We start from the raw sequence: 20,465 nt of genomic DNA on the forward strand, positions 1-20,465 counted from the left end.
ACTTTTATAATTAAGCGTATTACTGTTGCAGTTATCCTATCTCAGTTTTAAATAATCAAAAACAGGTAAGCCAAATTAGTATCTAAACCAATTTCTTACACTGTTTCCATGGCATGTTACTGCAGTTAAACAAACATAATATACATTTCTCCTTGTATCAGTGAAGTCCAAATTAAATTAATGATACAAAAATCTTACAATATATTTATTGTAATTATCCACTGATAAAAGACCCTAAATGAGTGGTAACTGATTTTTCTTAATACATCGGAGAGTTGATGCATTAAATACCAGATGCTTTTTCTTCCAGAATTCTAACATTAATTTACAATCATAAAATACATGCTGCCAATCAACATTAATCATCATATTACATCTCCAGCAATAGATCTCATTTTTTTTTTACTTTTTTATTATTTGAATACTATTGAATGGAATAATATTTTGTGGAAACATCTTGCATATTTCATGAATTATTCCATCTGCTGCTGGAGTTTTACTATCTTTTCATTTGTCTATGCAGTTACTTCCATTATGGATAAAGTTATAGATTTAGCACTGATTTATTTTTTAACATTTTTGTTAGTAAAAGTCCCCAATGCATTTGTCTGCTATTGAATTTTCTTTATTATTAATATCTTCATGATATTTCTTAAAAGCGTTTGAAATACCTTCAATATCAGTACTTAATTTATTGATATCCAGATCTAAAATACATTTTATCATATTTTTCTTCAACATCAGTTTGGACCTCATAACTAACTATACATAGTAGATGTTTAGGAGCAATACAATAAGAATACCATTTTACTTTTTAAAATGTATTGCTACTTTATGGTATAAAACTTGTTGATATTTCCTAACTAAAACATTGACTACATTTACAAATGTAGAATTACTTTTTGTGTTTTCAGTTTAGCATTAATTAAATAATTTCATAACATAACCAATTCATTAACCATTATTTTAATTTATTGCTACAACAAGCTTTAATTCTGTCAAACAAATATGTTTTCAGTGACCCTCAAACTATAGTTTCAGTTTCACTAATCCCACAATTATCACTAAATGATGACATTTTTCTAATTATTCATTTAACTATCCTTTGAAAAATGTTAACATGCTTATATATGAGGAATTTATATTAACTATTGTTATTTTTATTTTTAACTATTAATATAAATGTCAGACCATTATTTCATTTATTTGCATTTGTTTTATTTGCATTTATTTTCCGGGATAGTCCACTGGGCCTAGGAGTGCCCATTTTCAGTGGAGGCCTTGGGAGAAAAGCTGCAAATATTGCATATACATTGATGAGATAAAGTTACATAATGACTGTTAACAGATTCAAGTTACTAGCAAGCAACATTATACAAAATACAAAAATAACAATGATTATGATTTGATAAGGGATATGAAATTACTTTAAAGAATCAATTTTAGAAATTAACTTGTTCAATACAAGTGCTCTGTTAGTCCAGGTTTAAGTCCAAAAGGCATGTGAATAATGTATAAAAAATGGAGACAAAATCTGCAAAATCATTTAGCTCTCTTAAATTCATTACATTTACTTAGTTTTTTTTTTCTTTTTTAATGCTTTAGCCAGTGCTGAAATTTGGGGTTATTTAATCACACTTATGTCTGTTTAACTAACATACAGTTAAAATTCCCCCAAGAATTTAAGTTACATTTAATTTTTGTGGTGGTAATATTAGCACATTTAACATCAGTTCAACAAATAAAATGTCTGTTAATGAAATGAGTCCACTTTGATATTTATCAATTGTCATTCCAACTATTTCCTTGCTATAATTTTGTTTTCACAATAATCATTATCTGTCATCTTTTTTCTTTAAAAAAAGAGCTAACAATATAGTCCTTAAAGACAAATACAGATATAACTCTTTCCAGCAAGAATGCTTATTCCATGAAAAACCTCATCAGCTTTATTCATCTAAGGTATTTTAGTAATCTTCTTTTATAATCAGAGTTTAATCCATCATTATACAGAATAGGCTTGCCACCTTTCATTGTGGCTAAAACCAGAGTAAGGCCACACCCCTTGCATCACCAGTATCCACGTCCACCCCTGCCCTTTCTCCCACGCACATTCCGCCCATTTCATGACATCACTTCGACACCATCTGGTGGGGAGCGCCCTCTTTTTTTGTTCCTAATGCCTGCTTTCGGCTGATTTACTATGCTTTTCTGTAACAAAAGCATAGCAAATCAGCCGATTTACAAACTCCAGTAGTCTGTTTCCTTTTTTGAAACAGAATACCGGTGTTTGTACAGTGTTTTCCAGACTACTGGAGAATCAGTTTGATTTCCAGATAGTCTGGAAAAAAAACGGAGGGGTGGCAACCCTAATACAGAAATATAACCTTCAGTGTCATCATTATATTATAATATAGTAATACTAGGCTGCAGGGCTGTAGCCCTTCTAAATAAAATGTTGATATATTTTTTTATTTGTTTTAATTTTGATATTAACTATTTATTTACTTGTTTGCTTGCTGGGGATAAATGCAACAAGTAAAAAAAAATCTCTACAGAAAAGAAGAGAATAAAATATTTCAGTAGCAAATAATTATAAATCAGTCATACAAACTAGGTTACAATCATGACAAAGCAGCATATAAATAACGTTAGTTATGTTGCTATCTATATCCATTACAGTAGTTTAAAGAAAAAAATAAGAAAACAAGAAAGAAAAATTAAAACACATAAGTTGTCAGTATTTATTAATAGTGGGAGGAAACACCCTAACTTATAATTAGGGAGCAGGGCTGAAAAGAGAGATTACTATGCATATACATAAAAAGAGAGAGACATAATGAATGCCATAATCCATAGATGTTACTGGCTAGTTGGTGATAAGGAGCATTTGCATGCTGAGTGGAGAAAAGATGTTTTGAGCATCGGTTTACAAAATAGTTGACTTTCTCATTTGGGAACACTAAAGTCACACAGCAGGTTACTGCACATGTGCAGATTCTTGTTTGCTATTTTTTTTTAAACAGACCAGCATTTAGGCATGCAACCCTCATAGTGAATAAGGTAACCTTGCCTTATTGCCTTACCTCCTACTGTTTTGGGGATACAAATTACAGTAAGCAGACATTTATCACTAGCTTAGGCTGTGTCAGATGACTGGTGCTTGAGGCATCTTGAAAATAAAAAGTGAAGGTATCCTTTACCTGCTGTGGATGGACCCAAGCATACAATCACAGATACAGGATTGAAAAAATGTATTTTTTTATTTTATATATATATATATATATATTTTTTTTTTTTTTTATGTTTTCTCTTCAGTTGACACTGTCAGCCAGAATGTAAGATTTGATGTATTTTTTTTAATTTAGTACTCTTCAGCTACAAAATACTGTCAGAGGGATCAGTGTAACAAGGCAAGTGAAATACTTTTTAGAGATGTGTTTCTAAGTGTGTGTGTGTGTGTGTGTGTGTGTGTGTGTGTGTGTGTGCGTGTGTATGACTAAAGTAATTACCCAAAATGTGCTAGTAAGTAGGTGTGTGTGTGTGTGTGTGTGTGTGTGTGTGTGTGTGTGTGTGTGTGTGTGTGTGTCTGTGCATCTTTCAACACGTTTGCTTAATGTTCTTTGGAAATATCTTATACCTTTCATTTTTTCAGTTTTTCATAGCTGACATTGGAAATCTTTTTGGGGTACAGTGCACTATGTTTCTATGTAGCAGTATGTCAGCTGTGTGTTTGTGTGAGTATGCATGTATAAATGCATTTGTGAGCGAGTGTGTGCGTATGTGTGAGCACGTGCGTGAATGCGTATGCATCCATCCTTGCTTTGAAGTCATCAACCACCAGTGGTATTCAGCATATAAATGAGTGTGCATGGTCTGTGTACTCTGATAAATGTTGGCCTGTGATATGCAACACTTGCACTCATGAGTGTCGAGTGTGAATTCTTTGTTATGTATTCTTTAACACAGGCCAGATAAGTCTACTAGTGTTTTTCCCTTTACTTGCTTCATTGTTTGTCTAATGTTATTTGGCACATAATATGTCCCTGATACAGGTTTTTGTCAATACGTGGAAATTGATGCTGCAGAATATTCTGTGACATAAGTACACTAATGGATTCTGCCCCTTACAACTTGCACTAGCCCAGCTGACTTCCTGCTGTATTTTATTGAGCTCTCTTTTTATTCTGAATTCCTTTAGTTTTTTTTATCACATAAGTATATTCCCAGTAACTCTTCTGTCTCCCTTTTTATCTCAGGTGACGAGTCAAGGGACAGGCATAAACTTGCCAAGCTCACAGGCATCTACCAGCCTCAGCACAACAGGTAATAACACCTTTTTACCTTCTGTAACATCCCCTGTATAAGGAAAACTTGTGGCTAAAATTATTTACAGCTAAAAATGAAAACATAACCTCATTGTCCTCAAAACCAAAAGGAAGTATCCATTCTGGTTTCTGAATCACTAAAAAAAAAAAAAACAAACCAACCTGCAAACAAATGTAACCATCTGGGCTTATCTCACCAGCCTGAAAAATTGCACAGCACCTGGTGTTTTGTTGTGGGGGGGGGGGGGTTGACAGTGTTGTAGCTATGCTGATCAAGATGTGAAGACTCTCTTTGTCTTAGCTTGCTATGTTTTTGACTATGTAGCAGAAGTCCAGTTAAGAGCTTCATATTCAGCTTAAGGAGAAACTTTTTTAAAATATTGATAGAAATGTTAGCCAGCAGGTCTGACTGAGCCCTGACTGGATATTTTATTGTTTTATTGGTCATAAGAAAAAAAAATAATGGGCATACCACTTAGATCAAAACTGTTTAGCAAAAGGAGTGCCTTATCTGCCTTGCATGAAAGAAAACAAGAACAGAGGTTCTGATATCATTTATTTTTGCACTTGTTTGTAGGCTTAATCAATGAATGTAGGTTCATATGTAGGTATTTGCTAGGCATGCAGTCCAGTAGACTATCCAGGAGCCTAGCCCAATTTCCCAAATGCCCCTAATCACTGTCTGGTTAAGTGTCTTACTTAATGTCACACAACAGACAAGTGGAAGATGAGGGAATCAAACTGTAGACCACAGGAAGTAGCTCATTAACAGCTCATAGCTGTAAATGTCTGCATTAACTGCAAGGCAGACTCTGATCATCAGGCCCCTACCCTTCACTCATCCCAGTCATTCTAACTCCACCAGGAGTGAAGCTGTACTATGAAAGGCCATCAATAAAGCAGCCATCAGTGGCGGTTTACTTTTTCTTTATTTATCACTCCCATACTTTTGCCCATCCAGCAGCAAGCCACACATGGGCAGACAATGTCTGTCAGTACTGAACCACACCTTACTTCTTCAAGGGGATTATATCAGCAAGTTACCCCTGCCCATTCACATCATAGTGCTGTGCACTTGTTTTACAGGTTACCACCAGAGAAATCAGACCATACACATGTGCTTCTGGGCATGCAGACCCCCCTCCCCAGGATGGATATGCCCATCTTCCCAGCCTGTGCCATCACGCACCCAAGCTGCTACTTGATTTCATGTCACCTGGGCTGTAGTTAGGGCTCTGTCTCTTTGTGCCACTGCTGCAGGCTAGTCTCTAATATCTTAATTATCATTACAATGTTCTTTTTGTTGTGGAGCTTTTCTCCCGGGTCTCCGCTGAAAATGTTTTTTTTTTTTTCAGCCCAGTCGGACACTACCCAATTAACAAATGTAAATAAATAAATCATTTTTATAGTCTAAGTTGTGTATGTCTTTCATCTATATTTTTGTGCCATACAAAAAGACTGGTAGTTCAAGAGAGTGCTTTAGAGATCCATCTAAAAACACACTTGGCATAAAGGATTGAATGGTTCTAAAAGAAAAAAAAAAAACACTCCAGATGCAAAACAATATAGGGAGGTTTTATGCATCAAAGCCTAAAGCTCCAAAATTATTTTGGCTGAAATTGCAGCTTAAGAATAGTGTTTCTTAAGAATGTCATATTAAGTCCTGTACAGGAACAGCTTCAAAGGGTGGTAGCATTGTCTTATGTATTCAGATATAAAACCAAAACTCTAATGAAACTTTAAGAATTTGAGATGCAAAACACATTTTAGATGTGCTTTAACAGAGAAGTCTGAAGAAACTTGTAGTATGTGGGGCATACATGCTGAAATTGCAGAAAGTTAACTTTAGCAGAAGTGTAAGAGGCTAGACTTACAGTGGTGATTCATGTAGTCTGCAGACTTTGGAACTGAGCATAGGATCATAGGAGGTTACTAGGCTAATGACTCTGAGGCCTTACAAGCCTATCCAAGTTATTCCCCCTCTTTTAATGATGCTGTTAGTAAACCTGACTTAACACCTGCTGCCCCTGTCCAGAAGGGACGCAGGTAAAACCCCAGGGGTGAATTTGAGATTCCCCATCCAATTATCCAGATTATACGTGAAGAGGGTCAGTGAAGGGCTCTGGTTTATTAGGATTGGAAGCTTATTCCAGATTAAGGGGAGCCTTTGAGAGATGAACCTGTCTCTCCAGCAGGTCCTGTTAATATCGCTTCTCATGTAAAGGTGGCTAGAGTGGGTGCAGCGAGTACCATTTTTCTTGCTAATGCACAACATTTCCATCAGTGCAGCTCAGTGTTTGCCTTATAGGGTAGGCAGAGGTCACCTCTGAGTAGTCTGTAGGACACAGAGTACAGTGACAGGGATTTTAGTCTGTCGGCATAGGACAGGTGTTGGACAACTTGAAGTTTTTTTGTAAGGTACTTCTGAGGTCTCTCCAATTGTTGGAGGTACCTGGTGAGGTACATACCAAATGGCAAAATGTATTCTATAATTCGTTTAATAAGGGAGGAGTACAGATGGGTTATAACCTCTTTTTTTTTCTGGAGGCAATGCCTTATTGATGAGATGGGCAACATAAAAGGCTTTCCTCACCACTGCGGAAACGTGATGGTCGAAGGAGAGGTAGCTGTCAACCTGTGTGCCCAGATCTCTTACCACAGATTGGTTACTTAAGGTATCATTGTTAATGTGGTACTTTGCAGGGATGTCTCCCTTGTGGAAGGGGATGATGATGCCCCTTTAGTGTTTTGCTTGAGCCCGTGACATTAGCACCAGTCATTGGTTTGAGTAAGACCTTCCTGAAGGGTGACAATGCCACTAGAGGATTCAGTGATTGAGCCCAGCTTGCAGTCATCTGGAACCTTTATTAGCCACATACCTTTTGTTTTGGCCTGTACTTCTAAAAAGTAAATTCCAAACAAGAGGGACCCCAGCACCGAGCCCTGTAGTACTCCACTGGTTACTGGTCTGGAGGTGGATGATGAGTCCTGTATCTTAACCGTGTGTGTGTTCTATTGCTGAGCCAGTTAACAACCCACCTAACTGTGCTAACTGTATACTGGTTTACTTTTAGTTGGGTAAGTTTATCAATGATACCTTAATGGGGAATGGTGTTGAAGGCCTTCACTAAGTCTAAATAGGCAATATGCACAGTTTTGCCTTCATCCAGGGCTTTAGTGATTGTCTCAAAGAAGTCCACCAAGTTCAGTAAGCATGATCTGCCTTTGATGAAACCAAACTAGGGTGGGTCTAGTGTTTGAAGGTCACCTATATCCTTGTTGATGAGGTCCATTATGATTCTCTCCATGGCCATGTATATGAGGCTGGTCAGACTTATTGGTCTGTAGTTCCCGGGGTCAGCAGAGGAGCCCCCTTTGTGGAGGGGGATGACAGTGGCAGTTTTCCAATCTGCAGAAACATACCCAGTGCTTAGACTGTGGTTAAAGAGGGTACTTAGAGGTGCCACTAGCTCCTGCTTTAAGCAATTTAGATGCAGCCAGAGATGTTGTCTGGTCCCATAGAGGGAGGAAGCAAGTAACTAGATCTTCAGAATGGTTAGTTCTACAAACGAAACATGTTTTTCATTTAGCCAAGTACGAGCTCCAGTAAAAGGCTCATTTCTTTCCATCATAAGATGTAACTCTTCTGATAAGGGAGATTTGAAAAGAGAAAGAGAAACAGGAAGGCAAGAGACCCTCTACATCAAGAGAGTAAACTATGGATAATATGTTCATTTTTGGAGTTACGAGAATGAAGTTTGCCAAGTCCCTTTTGATTTCCAATAATGTGCCCTGCATTCAGTGAAATAGTTGGAATGCCCTTGAAAACTGGTTTAACTCCTATGAGTTTCTGCTTTTCTATGAATATATGAGTAACAAAACATTACTTACAGATATAACATAAACTGAAAACTTCCCCATTTGCTAAAACATATACTGTTTTTTTCCTACTGTTTGCAATATGAGAGTATAAGGGACAAGAGTGTAAATTCAGGCTATGAACAGCTGGAATGATGGAAGGGGAATAAGGAAAAATACTGACAAGATGTCAGTTGTAGTGAATTGAAATGTATCATCATAACGTATTGAGAAGTATTGCCTAGAAATTGTAAATCATTTTCCCAAACGCTTTTACCAGTGCCTCACCAGGGGTTTATGCTTCTAGCAAAATAACTTAAATTGTTTCCTAAAAAGTCTAAACCAACTTTACTCTTCCACCACATTTTCTGATCAAGGAAGAGAACACACTTTCCTTCCTTGGTAGGTAAAAAAGTACCTTCACCCATTTAGTAAACATCAACAAAACAAGAAACTTACTCACCATCAGATGATGTAACTGTAGACCCTGAGTTTAGTATATATCACAATGGGACATTTTGAAATCTATGGCATAGGTGTTTGCATATAGCTCCTCAAGATTGGACAGCACTGTTCTTTTTCTGTGATTTCTATACCCCCCCCCCAAACTACCTCTCAGGTTATGCTGCATGACCTTTCCACACATGGTTGTCATTTTCATCAGTTATTTGCTAAAGGCTTGAGACTGTTTTATGTCCATTCCTTTGCAGAGGTTCTAAAATAACTGGACACTTTTACTGAAGACTATAGGTTGATGCTGGGGGTAAATATGGGGGTTTTGCTCATCAAGGCACAGAAGATGAATTACAGCATAAACAATACATTTTCATCTTAGGAAGGATACTTGAGTAGATGCTACCTTAGCAGTAACATATGAGGAAGACAGCAGCATTCTAGGAAATGTTGGTTCAGCCACATTCCACAGTATGTAGGCATCAGATGGCAATATACAAAATATTAAAGAGGTGCAACAACAGAGCTAAAAAGATTAAAACAGAGCCTTGCTGTAATATGAGGTTCTAGGTTAGTTATTAGGTTTCCGAGATGATAAATTCTAATGGCATTGGAGTCTGTTGCATTTGTATTATTAAACTGTAATGTTAAAAAATATTAAACTATTTTGTTGTCCATTGTTTTTTAGTAACAACCTTGTCTTCGTCACTTGGCCATTCTGGGTCGGTTGGAAATTCTTCGGTTGTTCAAACAATGAATTCAATAAGCCCACCTCCTAACAACAGCACAAATCCTAGTCCACAGAGTGGAGGACACCCACCCATTAGCTTATCGGGGTTGAATCCCAGCACAGGGTAAGTATGCAGAATGCAGCTTCTACTGCAAGAGACTGGTAACACACACAGCTAGAATCTCAGGATGTTCTTGAGTTAAAAGTCAGAACAGAAGGATGTAAAGAATAGTGAACTGTTTATGGCATTCAAGAGTCTAGATCGCTTACAAAAATGTAATATGATACAGCCTTCTCAGCTTAGACTGTTTCAGTTTTTTGCATTAGTGAATGCTTTATTTCTGTGCTAACTGATAAGTTGTTCATACGTAATTAATTGTATCTCTAACTAATTAAGATAACATAATGTTTCCACAGTTAACAATCTTTGTTCTCTTGCCGAAATAAATTCAGTCCTGCATGCCTGTATCGAATGTCTACTAAGTGTCTGTAACAGACTTTTATACTGCTAACTTTGCAAACATCAGAAGGGACACTGATTCATAGGTTCATAGGCAAATACAAGGCTAACTGCAGTGATGGACCATTTTAAGCCTAGTCAATAACTTGAGGTCAGAATCAAATTCTGTATCTTGTGTCTGTGATGTGAAGACCTCAACCATTATGTCAAACCCACCCCTAATTTCAGCTTTTACTGGTGAAAAATACCAGAAAATCACAGATCTGGACTGAGTAGTGGTGATTTTCTTGGAATTTGGCATTTTAGGCTGGAATGTTATTTCACTACAACCTGTATTTTTTCTCATATTTATTACTTATAATTCTGTCAGTTTGCTGTACTGAGCATCCTGTACCTAGAAGATGCACTAAAAAGTATACTGAAATCATGGTAATGGCCTGAAATTACATATACAATTGTGGGTGTGATTCCTAGATTTCATATCATGGAAATGGAATGTTGTTATTTTAAGAGCCATAAATCAGTGTCCCAGTCATACAGATACTTTGCTGTGATAGTGCGGTCATATCCATACCTTTCTCTTCATTCTTTTTCTTCTGCCATAAAGCACTTTTACTTTTTCCTGTACCAGTCATTCTTTGATATCCAAGTTCATTCTAGTCCATATCTTATGCATTCTTATGTTCCTGTCTAACCAAAGTGTGCTGTCAAAACTTCATCACCTTCTTTCAGGCTAATCTTTTTCTAGTATGGAGTTCTTCTTCTTTGCTGCTGTACTCCAGTCACTTGAACGTGTTTTTGGTAAAGAGCTCATTGCAGTATTAATTCTGTCACAGACTGTCTTTACACAGAAACTGATCTGCTGTCTTCTAACTCTGTGTCACTCTTGCCATATTTCCAGACCAAACTCCCTGTGAGTATCTTGAATTTTCCCGCAGTGAGTTCAGAAACCCCCCGGACAGATACACAACTCAGGACTGGCAAGACCAGACAGGAGGAGAAGGTAACCACACACACACCAAACCCAGTCCCACATAGACCTACCACAACTGCAAACCAAACACATAATAACACAAAGACATACTCAGAGGCTCTAACAAAAAACTTACCAAAACAACAGAGGCTCCCAAAGCAGACACCCAAAAATCCATCACCTCAAAACATAACACATGCAACACATCAATCTCCGGTCCAGCTGGTGAATCTGGGAATCTTGAGGCAATGTTACAACTGCCTCATGTACACAGACAACCCTCTCCTCCTCCCAACAAATTCCAACACATGTGAGAGATGTGACCATATAGCCAAACTGGAGGCTAAGCTCTCTCAACTCAGTACTGGCATAACCAGTCAGGAGGAGAAGGAAACCACACTCACTACAATTCCAGTCTCACATAGACCTACCACGACAGCAAACCAAACACATAATCACACAAAAACATACTCGGAGGCTCTAAATAAAGATCTGCCGAAGCAGCAGAGACCTCCAAAGCAGACACCCAAGCAGCCGCTACCCCAAAACAAAACACGTGCAACACATATCTCACAAAGCCAGTGTGCCAAACAGTCACAGCCCTTAAGACTAAACAACACACCTGATACACTTGTAATAGGTGATTCTATTGTCAGGCACACTGACGTCCCGCTCACCAGGCTGAACAAGGAGAGGGTCACGGTGAGCAGCCTGTTGGGCGCTAGGATCTGCCACATAACACAAGCACTCAGGTCACTCCAAGGCAAGTACAAATATGACTCAGTCATTGTCCATGCTGGTGTGAATGACCTGAGACGTACCTCCCTGGACTACATGAAGAGACATAAAGGAGCTCTCTGAGCATGTAGCCCAGGCCGGTATGACCCTGACCTTGAGTAGCATCTTACCCTCACCAAGAATGATGCCACAATATGAAGACAAGATGATCAATTTCAACAATTGGCTTAAGTACTGGTGTCATTCAAAGGGGATCCAATGCCTGTCAGCTTGGGATGATATGCTCGACAAGCCACGATGCTTCGCTAGGGACGGCTTGCACCTGTCACCCTGGGCTTTGGATATTGGCAAAGGCTCTTGTTACCCCATAGTGCCTTTTTAGGCAAGGCTCAAAAGACAAACCCACCTCCATAGGTATCACAAAGGATAAGAAACTAAGAGTAATGCTACTCAACGCCAGAAGTCTAAACCTCAAGATGCACGCACTCAAACTCTACTTAGCATGGAGAACATTGATATCTGTGCAGTAACAGAAACCTGGTTCAGGGCTCCCGAGAGCACCCCAGCACTACCAGGTTATACCTCATACCATGCTTTTCGGCCCCAAAACTTGGACCGAACCACAAAAGGAGGGGAGTATCGATATTCATCAAAGATACCCACACCTCCAGGTTGGTGGCAAAGCACGAAGCATCAGAGACTATCCATGTGCAACTAACAGTGGGTAAAACTGCCTTCCAGTTTATAGCCTGCTACAGACCACCCTCCCAAACCCAGGAACCCCACTCGGCCTTCCTGAGAACACTGGAAAATATGAAGGTCTCTCCAAACACCATTATATTGGGCGACTTCAACTACCCAAACATAGACTGGGAGCATTACTCTAGCTCCAACACCCTAGCCCAAAGGTTCCTAGAATTTATAAACTCAAATGCTATGGAACAACTTGTTACCACTCCCACAAGAGGGGAAAACATACTGGACCTGATCATCACCAACATGGGGACTCTATGCTCCAGACCAGAAGTGTATCCCTCACTGGTAAGATCAGACCATAAACTAATCTCACTGGATATTCACTTCCCGACCCCACCCCTGCCCAGAAAACCACAGTGAAAAACTTCTCTAAAGCAAATTTCACACTCCTCAAAACTGAGGTGGAATCCTTCAAAGCCCCTGGGCCTGTGGAAAATATGCCCAGACCGCAGAATCCTTTATAAACGCATTCTATGAACACCTTCAGGAATGCATGGATCATGCGATCCCAAATAAAACCAAGACCCAAGCCTCCAAAGGCAGACGTCCTGTCTGGTGGACCCCAGCCATAAACAAACCATACAATAGAAGGAGGAAGCTACTAAATGATAGAGCAAAATCCCAAAAAGGGAAGGCATCACTGATCAGTATTAGTAAAAAACTACGGGCACACATAAAATTGTCTAAGGCCAGCTTCGAGAGAAAAATTGCACAGGACACTAAGGATAATCACAAGGCTTTCTTTAGTTATGTTAGGAACCTGGGTGGTAATTCCCAGATATGCTCAGAATTAGTCCAAAATGACAAAAATCCACGGAACCCACAGACATTGCCAACATCCTAGCTGACAGGTCCAGCGCAAACTTCTCCCCCCCCCCACCAAAAGGGCAAATATCTATCCCAGCAGAGTGCTGCCCCCCTGACATCTCAGATGCTCAGGTAAGAGCCGCTCTCCAAAGCAAAAACACAGCATCAATGGGACCAGATGGTGTCCCGGGCTGCATCCTACATGAACTCCAAGAAGAGCTAAACCCAAACATAAAACTACTGTTCAATCTCAGCCTTACTACAGGATATGTGCCCAAAGAGTGGCGTGCAGCAACAGTGGTCCCTCTCCATAAAGGTGGTGCCTCAACGGATCCTGGAAACTATCGCCCATAAGCCTGACTAGCTTGGTCTGCAAAGCTATGGAAAGGATCATCATGGACCTCATAAATAAAGATATTGGGGACCTACAAACACTGGATCCTACCCAGTTCGGCTTTGTTAAGGGCAGATCCTGCCTCTTAAACCTGGTTGATTTCTTTGAAACAGTCACTAAGGCCATTGACGAGGGAAGGTGGTCCACACAGCCTACCTGGACCTCGCAAAAGCCTTCGATACAATACCCCACTCAGGCATTATAGATAAGCTCACCAGCTTAAATATAAACCCCTATGTCACTAGATGGATTGCAAACTGGCTCAAGGACAGAACCCACATGGTTAGAATTGCTGGAGCCATGTCAGACTCCAAACCAGTTACAAGTGGTGTCCCACAAGGCTCAGTCCTGGGACCTCTCTTGTTCAGTATATATTTCTCGGAGGTACAGGCCAACACGGAAGGACTGTGGCTGACCAAGTTCGCAGATGACTGCAAACTGGGCCATAATAGACTCTCCAGCCGACACAAGCATCCTCCAAAAGGGCCTCATAGAAACAGACAACTGGTGCCAGAGCCATGGCCTCAAGCTAAATGCCAAAAGTGTATAGTCATCCCCTTTGGCAAAACAAAGTGCCCACAAATTACCACATAGGTGGTAATCCATTAAGTACAGAAGAAGTAATTAGGGACCTGGGGATCCAAGTTGATAGCAATCTCTCATTTGACAACCACGTGGCCAAAGTGGTTAGAAAAACATTTTATATAGCCCACCTAATCATGAAGGGATTCACATCTAGATCAGGGAGGTCATCGTGCCTCTTTACTCATCCCTCATCAGGCCCATAATTGAGTGCAATGCCCTTTTGGGATGTACCTTACCAGACACCTGCAGCAACTGGAAAGACCCCAAAAGTACCTCACCAAGAGGATCAAAGGGCTCAAACAGATGCCATATGCTGCCCGGTTAAAGAAACTCCAGCTCTACTCAGTGGCATACCGCCTGTTCAGGGCGATCTGTGCCTGACGTATAAAGCCATGTCCAACCCGAATTAATGGACATGCTGCACCTCATAAAATCCAAATCCCATCAAGCTACGCTCGAGAGACTTGAACCTCAGCACTGAAATAAATAGGACATGCTGGAGGGACAGATTCATAACCCAGAGGCTCCCTTCACTCTGGAATAAAATCCCAGTCCAGGTTAGGCAGAGTCCCTCATTGACTCTCTTCAAGAGGAATCTTGATGAGTGGATGGGAGATCGTAGGTTTACCCCGGGTATCACTTCTGTGTCACTGTTAGACAGAGGCACAGTATACTAACCTTGAAAAAGGGCATAGCAAAATAAATTTAAAATGGGTGGCGAAAGCCAAACACATTCTGGCTAGGCTTATAAATGCCCTAGGGCAGACAGCCTAGTATGAACCTATGAACCTAGGAACCTATGAACATACTTCAATAAATCAGTGTGTCAAACAATCACAGCCCTTAAGGCCAAACACCATGCCTGATACACTAGTAATGGGTGACTCTGTAGTCAGACACACTGACGTTCCGCTTACCAGGCTGAACAAGGAGAGGGTAACGGTGAGCTGCCTATCGGGAGCTAGGATCCGCCACATAACACACGCACTCAGGTCACTCCAAAGCAAGTACAAATATGACTCCGTCATTGTCCATGCCGGCGTGAATGACCTGAGACGTACCTCCCTGGACTACATGAAAAGAGACATAGAGGAGCTCTCTGATTATGTAGCCCAAGCTGGTATGACCCTGACCCTGAGCAGCATCTTGCCCTCACCAAGAATGATGCCACATACAAAGACAAGATGATCAGCTTTAATAATTGGCTCAAATACTGGTGTCATTCTAGGGGGATCCAATGTCTGTCTGCTTGGAATGACATGCTGGACAAGCCACGCTGCTTCGCAAGGGATGGCTTGCATCTGTCACCACTGGGCTTCCGGATATTGGCTAAGGCTCTTGCCACCCCCATAGTGCCTTTTTAGGCAAGGCTCAAAAGACAAACCCACCTCCTTAGAAAACAAAAATGGAAAAAAATTAAGGGTAATGCTGCTCAACGCCAGACATCTAAATCTCAAGATGCAGGCTCTCGAAGCACTCCTCAGTATGGAGAACATCGATGTCTGTGCAGTAACTGAAACCTGGTTCAAGGCTCCTGAGAGCACCCCAGTGCTACCAGGCTATACCTCGTATCATGCTTTTCGGCCCCAAAACTCGGGCCAAACCAAAAAGGGAGGGGGAGTGTCCATATTCATCAAGGACACCCACACCTCCAGGTTAGTGGCAACACATGAAGCATCAGAGACCATCCAGGTGCAACTAACTGTAGGCAAAACTGCTATACAACTGGTAGCATGTTACAGACCACCCTCCCAATCTCAGGAACCCCATTCAGCCTTCCTGAAGACATTGGAGGATATGAATGTCTCACCAAACACCATTATATTGGGAGACTTCAACTACCCTAACATAGACTGGGTGCATTATTCTAGCCCAAACACCCTAGCCCAAAGGTTCCTGGAATTCATAAATTCAAATGCAATGGAACAGCTAGTCACCTCTCCCACAAGGGGAGATAATATACTAGACCTGATTATCACAAACATGGGGACAAAGTGCTCCACACCGGAAGTATACCCCTCACTAGTGAGATCTGACCACAAACTAATCACCCTGGATATACATATCCCACCTCCACCCCCAACACAAAAGACTACAGTGAAAAACTTCTCAAAAGCCGACTTTACACTTCTTAAAACTGAGATGGTATCCTTTAAGCCCACTGGGCCAGTGGAAACCACATCCCACAATGCAGAATCCTTCACAAATGCTTTCTACGGACATCTCCAAGAATGCATGGATCATGCAATCCCAAATAAAACCAAGACCCTCTCCACCAAAGGTAGGCGTCCTGTCTGGTGGACCCCAGCCATAAACAAATTGTATAACAAAAGAAGGAAGCTACTGCACGACAGAGCAAAATCCCATAAAGAGAAGGCATCTCTGATCAGCACTAGTAGAAAGCTACGTTCTCTCATAAAAACATCCAAGGCCAACTTTGAGAGAAAAATCGCTATGGACACTAATGATAACCACAAGGCCTTCTTCAGCTATGTTAGAAACCTGAGCGGAAACCCTCAGATATGTTCAAAGTTAGTTTACAATGACAAAAAATACACTGAACCCACAGATATTGTCAACATTCTGGCAGACAGGTTCAGTGCAAATTTCTTCCCTCCCTCACCCCCAAAAGAAGAAATACTTATCCCAGCTGAATGTAATCTCCCTGTCATCTCAGATGTCCAGGTGAGAACCGCCCTTAGCAAAGCTAAAAACACAGCATCAATGGGACCTGACGGTATCCCGGGTTGCGTACTACATGAACTCCAAGAGGAGCTAAACCCGCACATAAAAATTCTATTTAACCTTAGCCTTACTACAGGATATGTACCTGAACACTGACGTACAGCAACAGTAGTCCCACTCCACAAAGGAGACACCTCTACAGACCCTGGTAACTACCGCCCCATAAGCTTAACCAGCCTGGTCTGCAAAGCTATGGAAAGAATCATTATGGAACTCATAAACAGAGACATTGGGGACTTACAGACAGTTGATCCCACCCAGTTCGGCTTTGTAAAGGGCAGATCCTGCCTTTTGAACCTGGTTGACTTTTTCGAGACAGTCACTAGAGCCATTGACGAGGGCAAAGCGGTCCATACAGCCTACCTGGACTTGGCTAAAGCTTTCGACACAATACCCCACTCTGGCATCATAGACAACCTCAACAGCTTAAATGTAAATCCATATGTCACAAGATGGGTTGCAAACTGGCTAAAGGATAGAACCCATAAAGTCAAAATCGCTGGAGCCATGTCAGACTCAAAGCCAGTCACAAGTGGTGTCCCACAGGGCTCTGTCCTGGGACCCCTCTTGTTCTGCATTTATTTCTCAGATGTGAAAGCAAACATGGGAGGGTTGTGGCTGACAAAGTTCGCAGATGACTGCAAACTAGGCGCCATAGTCGATACACCAGCTGACACATACATCCTACAGAAAGGCCTCACTGAAATGGACAACTGGTGCCGGAGTCATGGCCTTAAACTAAATGCCAAAAAATGTATAGTCATCCCCTTTGGGAAAAACAAAGTACCCACAAATTATCACATAGACAGTAACCCACTAAGTACGGAAAAAGTAATCAGAGACCTGGGGACCCAAGTCGATAGTGACCTCTCATTTGACACCCACATTGCCAAAGTGGTTAGAAAGACTTTCTACCTTGCCCACCTTATCATGAAGGGATTCACATCCAGATCAAAGGAGGTCATTGTACCCCTATACTCCTCCCTTATCAGGCCCATGATTGAGTATAATGCCCCATTTGGTGTGTACCTCACCCGGCACTTGCAACAGCTAGAGAGACCCCAAAAGTACCTCACCAAGAGGATCAAGGGTCTCCAACATATGTCATATGCTGCCAGACTAAAGAAACTCCAGCTCTATTCAGTAGCATACCGCCTACTCAGAGGTGATCTGTGCCTGATGTACAAGGCCATGTCCAATCAGGAATTGATGGACATGCTCCACCTCAAAAAATCCATATCCATCAGAACCACGAGAGCTAAAGATTTAAACCTCAGCACAAATATGAATAGGACATGCTGGAGGGACAGATTCATAACTCAGAGGCTTCCCATACTCTGGAACAGAATCCCAGTTCATGTTAGGCAGAGCCCCTCACTGACTTTCTTCAAGAGAAATCTTGACGAGTGAATGGGAGATCGTAGGTTTACCCCAGGGGTCATCTCTGTGTCACTACTAGACAGAGGCACAGTATTCTAAATCTATTCTGTACACTTTTGTACCATTACATGGGGTGGCAAAAGCCACATTACTATGGCTAGGCTTATAAATGCCCCAGGGCAGATAACCTAGTACTAAACTATGAAACTATGAAACATATAGTCCAGATTATGAATCCTATCATCCTGTTTTGTGCCTGCATTAGGCATAGGTTCATAGGCACATAGGTAAGTACTAGGCTAGCCGCCCTTGCAGGTCATTTTAAGCATAGTCAATTTCCCTTTTTCTTTTTGAATTAAACTATATTCATAATATGCGTATATGTGTGTGTGTGTGTGTGTGTGTGTGTGTGTGTGTGTGTGTGTGTGTGTGTGTATGTGTGTGTATATATATATATATATATATATATATATATATATATATATATATTACATTCATATTATAGAACTATACACCCTTTTGAGTTGCTCTTGTCTTTCCTCAGTTATTTAAACAATCTAAGCAGACCTTCCATAGCTAATACTCTGTACCAATATCTTTACACCTTTAGTTCTGTTACACTACTTCTACCTGTCCCTAGTCCCTTCAGCTTTCACCCTTCTTGTTGTGATTATAACAATAAATATGCTAGTCACTCCTGCTTTTATACCCCACTTACTGCCTGTCCATCTGTACAAGACCTTAGTTATCCTTCTACTATGCCAATTTCTCTTACTGTCCACACGTGACGCATAGCAGATGTACTTCAGCCTCAACTCTGAGCAACTTCTTTACCTTTTCCAAATTCTAGTTATTCTGCAGATAATGTTTGCAAATTCATTTCACATCTTCAAGCCATCCTAACACCTCACACTTCTTCATGCCTAAACCTAGGCCTCAGTCACTTTGCTTCATTGTCTTCTCTTTTCATAAATCCACACTAAAAACTTGACTGTCAGTCATCAAGATCTTATGCGTCTTCACTCTGTTCATTCTCAACTTTGTATGCCCTCATATGTGAATTAAAGTTTCAGCCAGTCCATTCAGACTCCTGCATTACTCCATGGCTGTTGCTTGTTTCAGACTCCTGCATTACCCATTGGTTGTTGCTTGATTCAGACTCCTGCATTACCCATTGGTTGTTGCTTGATTCAGACTCCTGCATTACCCCGTGGCTGTTGCTTGGTTCAGACTCCTGCATTACTCTGTGGCTGTTGCTTGATTCAGACTCTTGCATTACCCCATGGCTGTTGCTTGATTCAGACTCCTGCATTACTCCATGGCTGTTGCTTGATTCAGACTCCCACGCTACCCCATGGCTGTTGCTTGATTCAGACTCCTGCCCCCGTGGCTGTTGCTTGATTCAGACTCCTGCATTACCCCATGGCTGTTGTTTGATTCAGACTCCTGCATTATCCCGTGACTGTTGCTTGATTCAGACTCCTGCATTACCCCGTGGCTGTTGCTTGAAAGTGCCTTCATATCCAGACTTAATTTCTTGGTAGCTTTCTCCAAAGCCATCTTCATTACATATGCCCATTAAGTAACTTCATATTCGCACTTGTCTAGTTGTCTAGCTGTAACGTCTTATTGTAAGTGATTTCATAATACCATCAATATTAGGAAGGCATAAGATTTATCAGTGATGTTTTGTCTAGTTGTCTAGCTGTAATGTCTTATTGTAAGTGATTTCATAATACCATCAATATTAGGAAGCCATAAGAATTATCAGTGATGTTTTATAGCATGCTCGAGTCAAAGTTCAGGTAAGGAATGTAAAATGTGTGAGAAATGTACAGTAAACTATTCTGTTCAGCTGAAAATTGGCACAGATAATATAATCATTTTCTTTATATTTGTATTTTACTGTACGTTTATGATTTTATGTAACACTGTCTGTTTTGGCTTTGGTTTCCAGAAACACATTGCTGGGAGTGAACCCAGCCATAAACTCTGCCCTCATGGCTAACAATCCACTGGCCACTATCCAAGGTTTGTGCAAAGACTCGATTCCCATGTCCATACCCCATCCATCATCTGTCATATTCCATTTCTTCTCATCAGCATTCTGAAAAATGGCTAAGCAGCAGTATCCCTTTTTCTAACTCGCTGTCAGTAGTTGGTTAACATGAGACCCACAGATATAGCCTATGTCTTAAGCATAACCCCATTGCACTAGTTGGTATTTTATTTGTATAGGCTGCTCTGAATAACTAGTA

At 40.7% G+C, this 20,465-nt stretch overlaps 1 protein-coding gene across 1 annotated transcript in view; it reads left to right on the top strand.

The window, feature by feature from the left end:
• The window catches only part of POU2F2 (POU class 2 homeobox 2), a 386,014-nt gene that overhangs the window by 325,205 nt on the left and 40,344 nt on the right, over window positions 1-20,465 (top strand). The window contains exons 11-13 of the mRNA XM_044080798.1: window positions 4,260-4,326; window positions 9,328-9,493; window positions 20,165-20,238. Of these exons, the coding sequence (XP_043936733.1) occupies window positions 4,260-4,326; window positions 9,328-9,493; window positions 20,165-20,238 (307 nt within the window). The remainder of the gene's footprint in view (window positions 1-4,259; window positions 4,327-9,327; window positions 9,494-20,164; window positions 20,239-20,465) is intronic.

This window comes from Protopterus annectens, chromosome 8.part0 (assembly GCF_019279795.1).
Source record: "Protopterus annectens isolate FY-2018-M chromosome 8.part0, PAN1.0, whole genome shotgun sequence".
Lineage (NCBI taxonomy): Eukaryota > Metazoa > Chordata > Ceratodontiformes > Protopteridae > Protopterus > Protopterus annectens.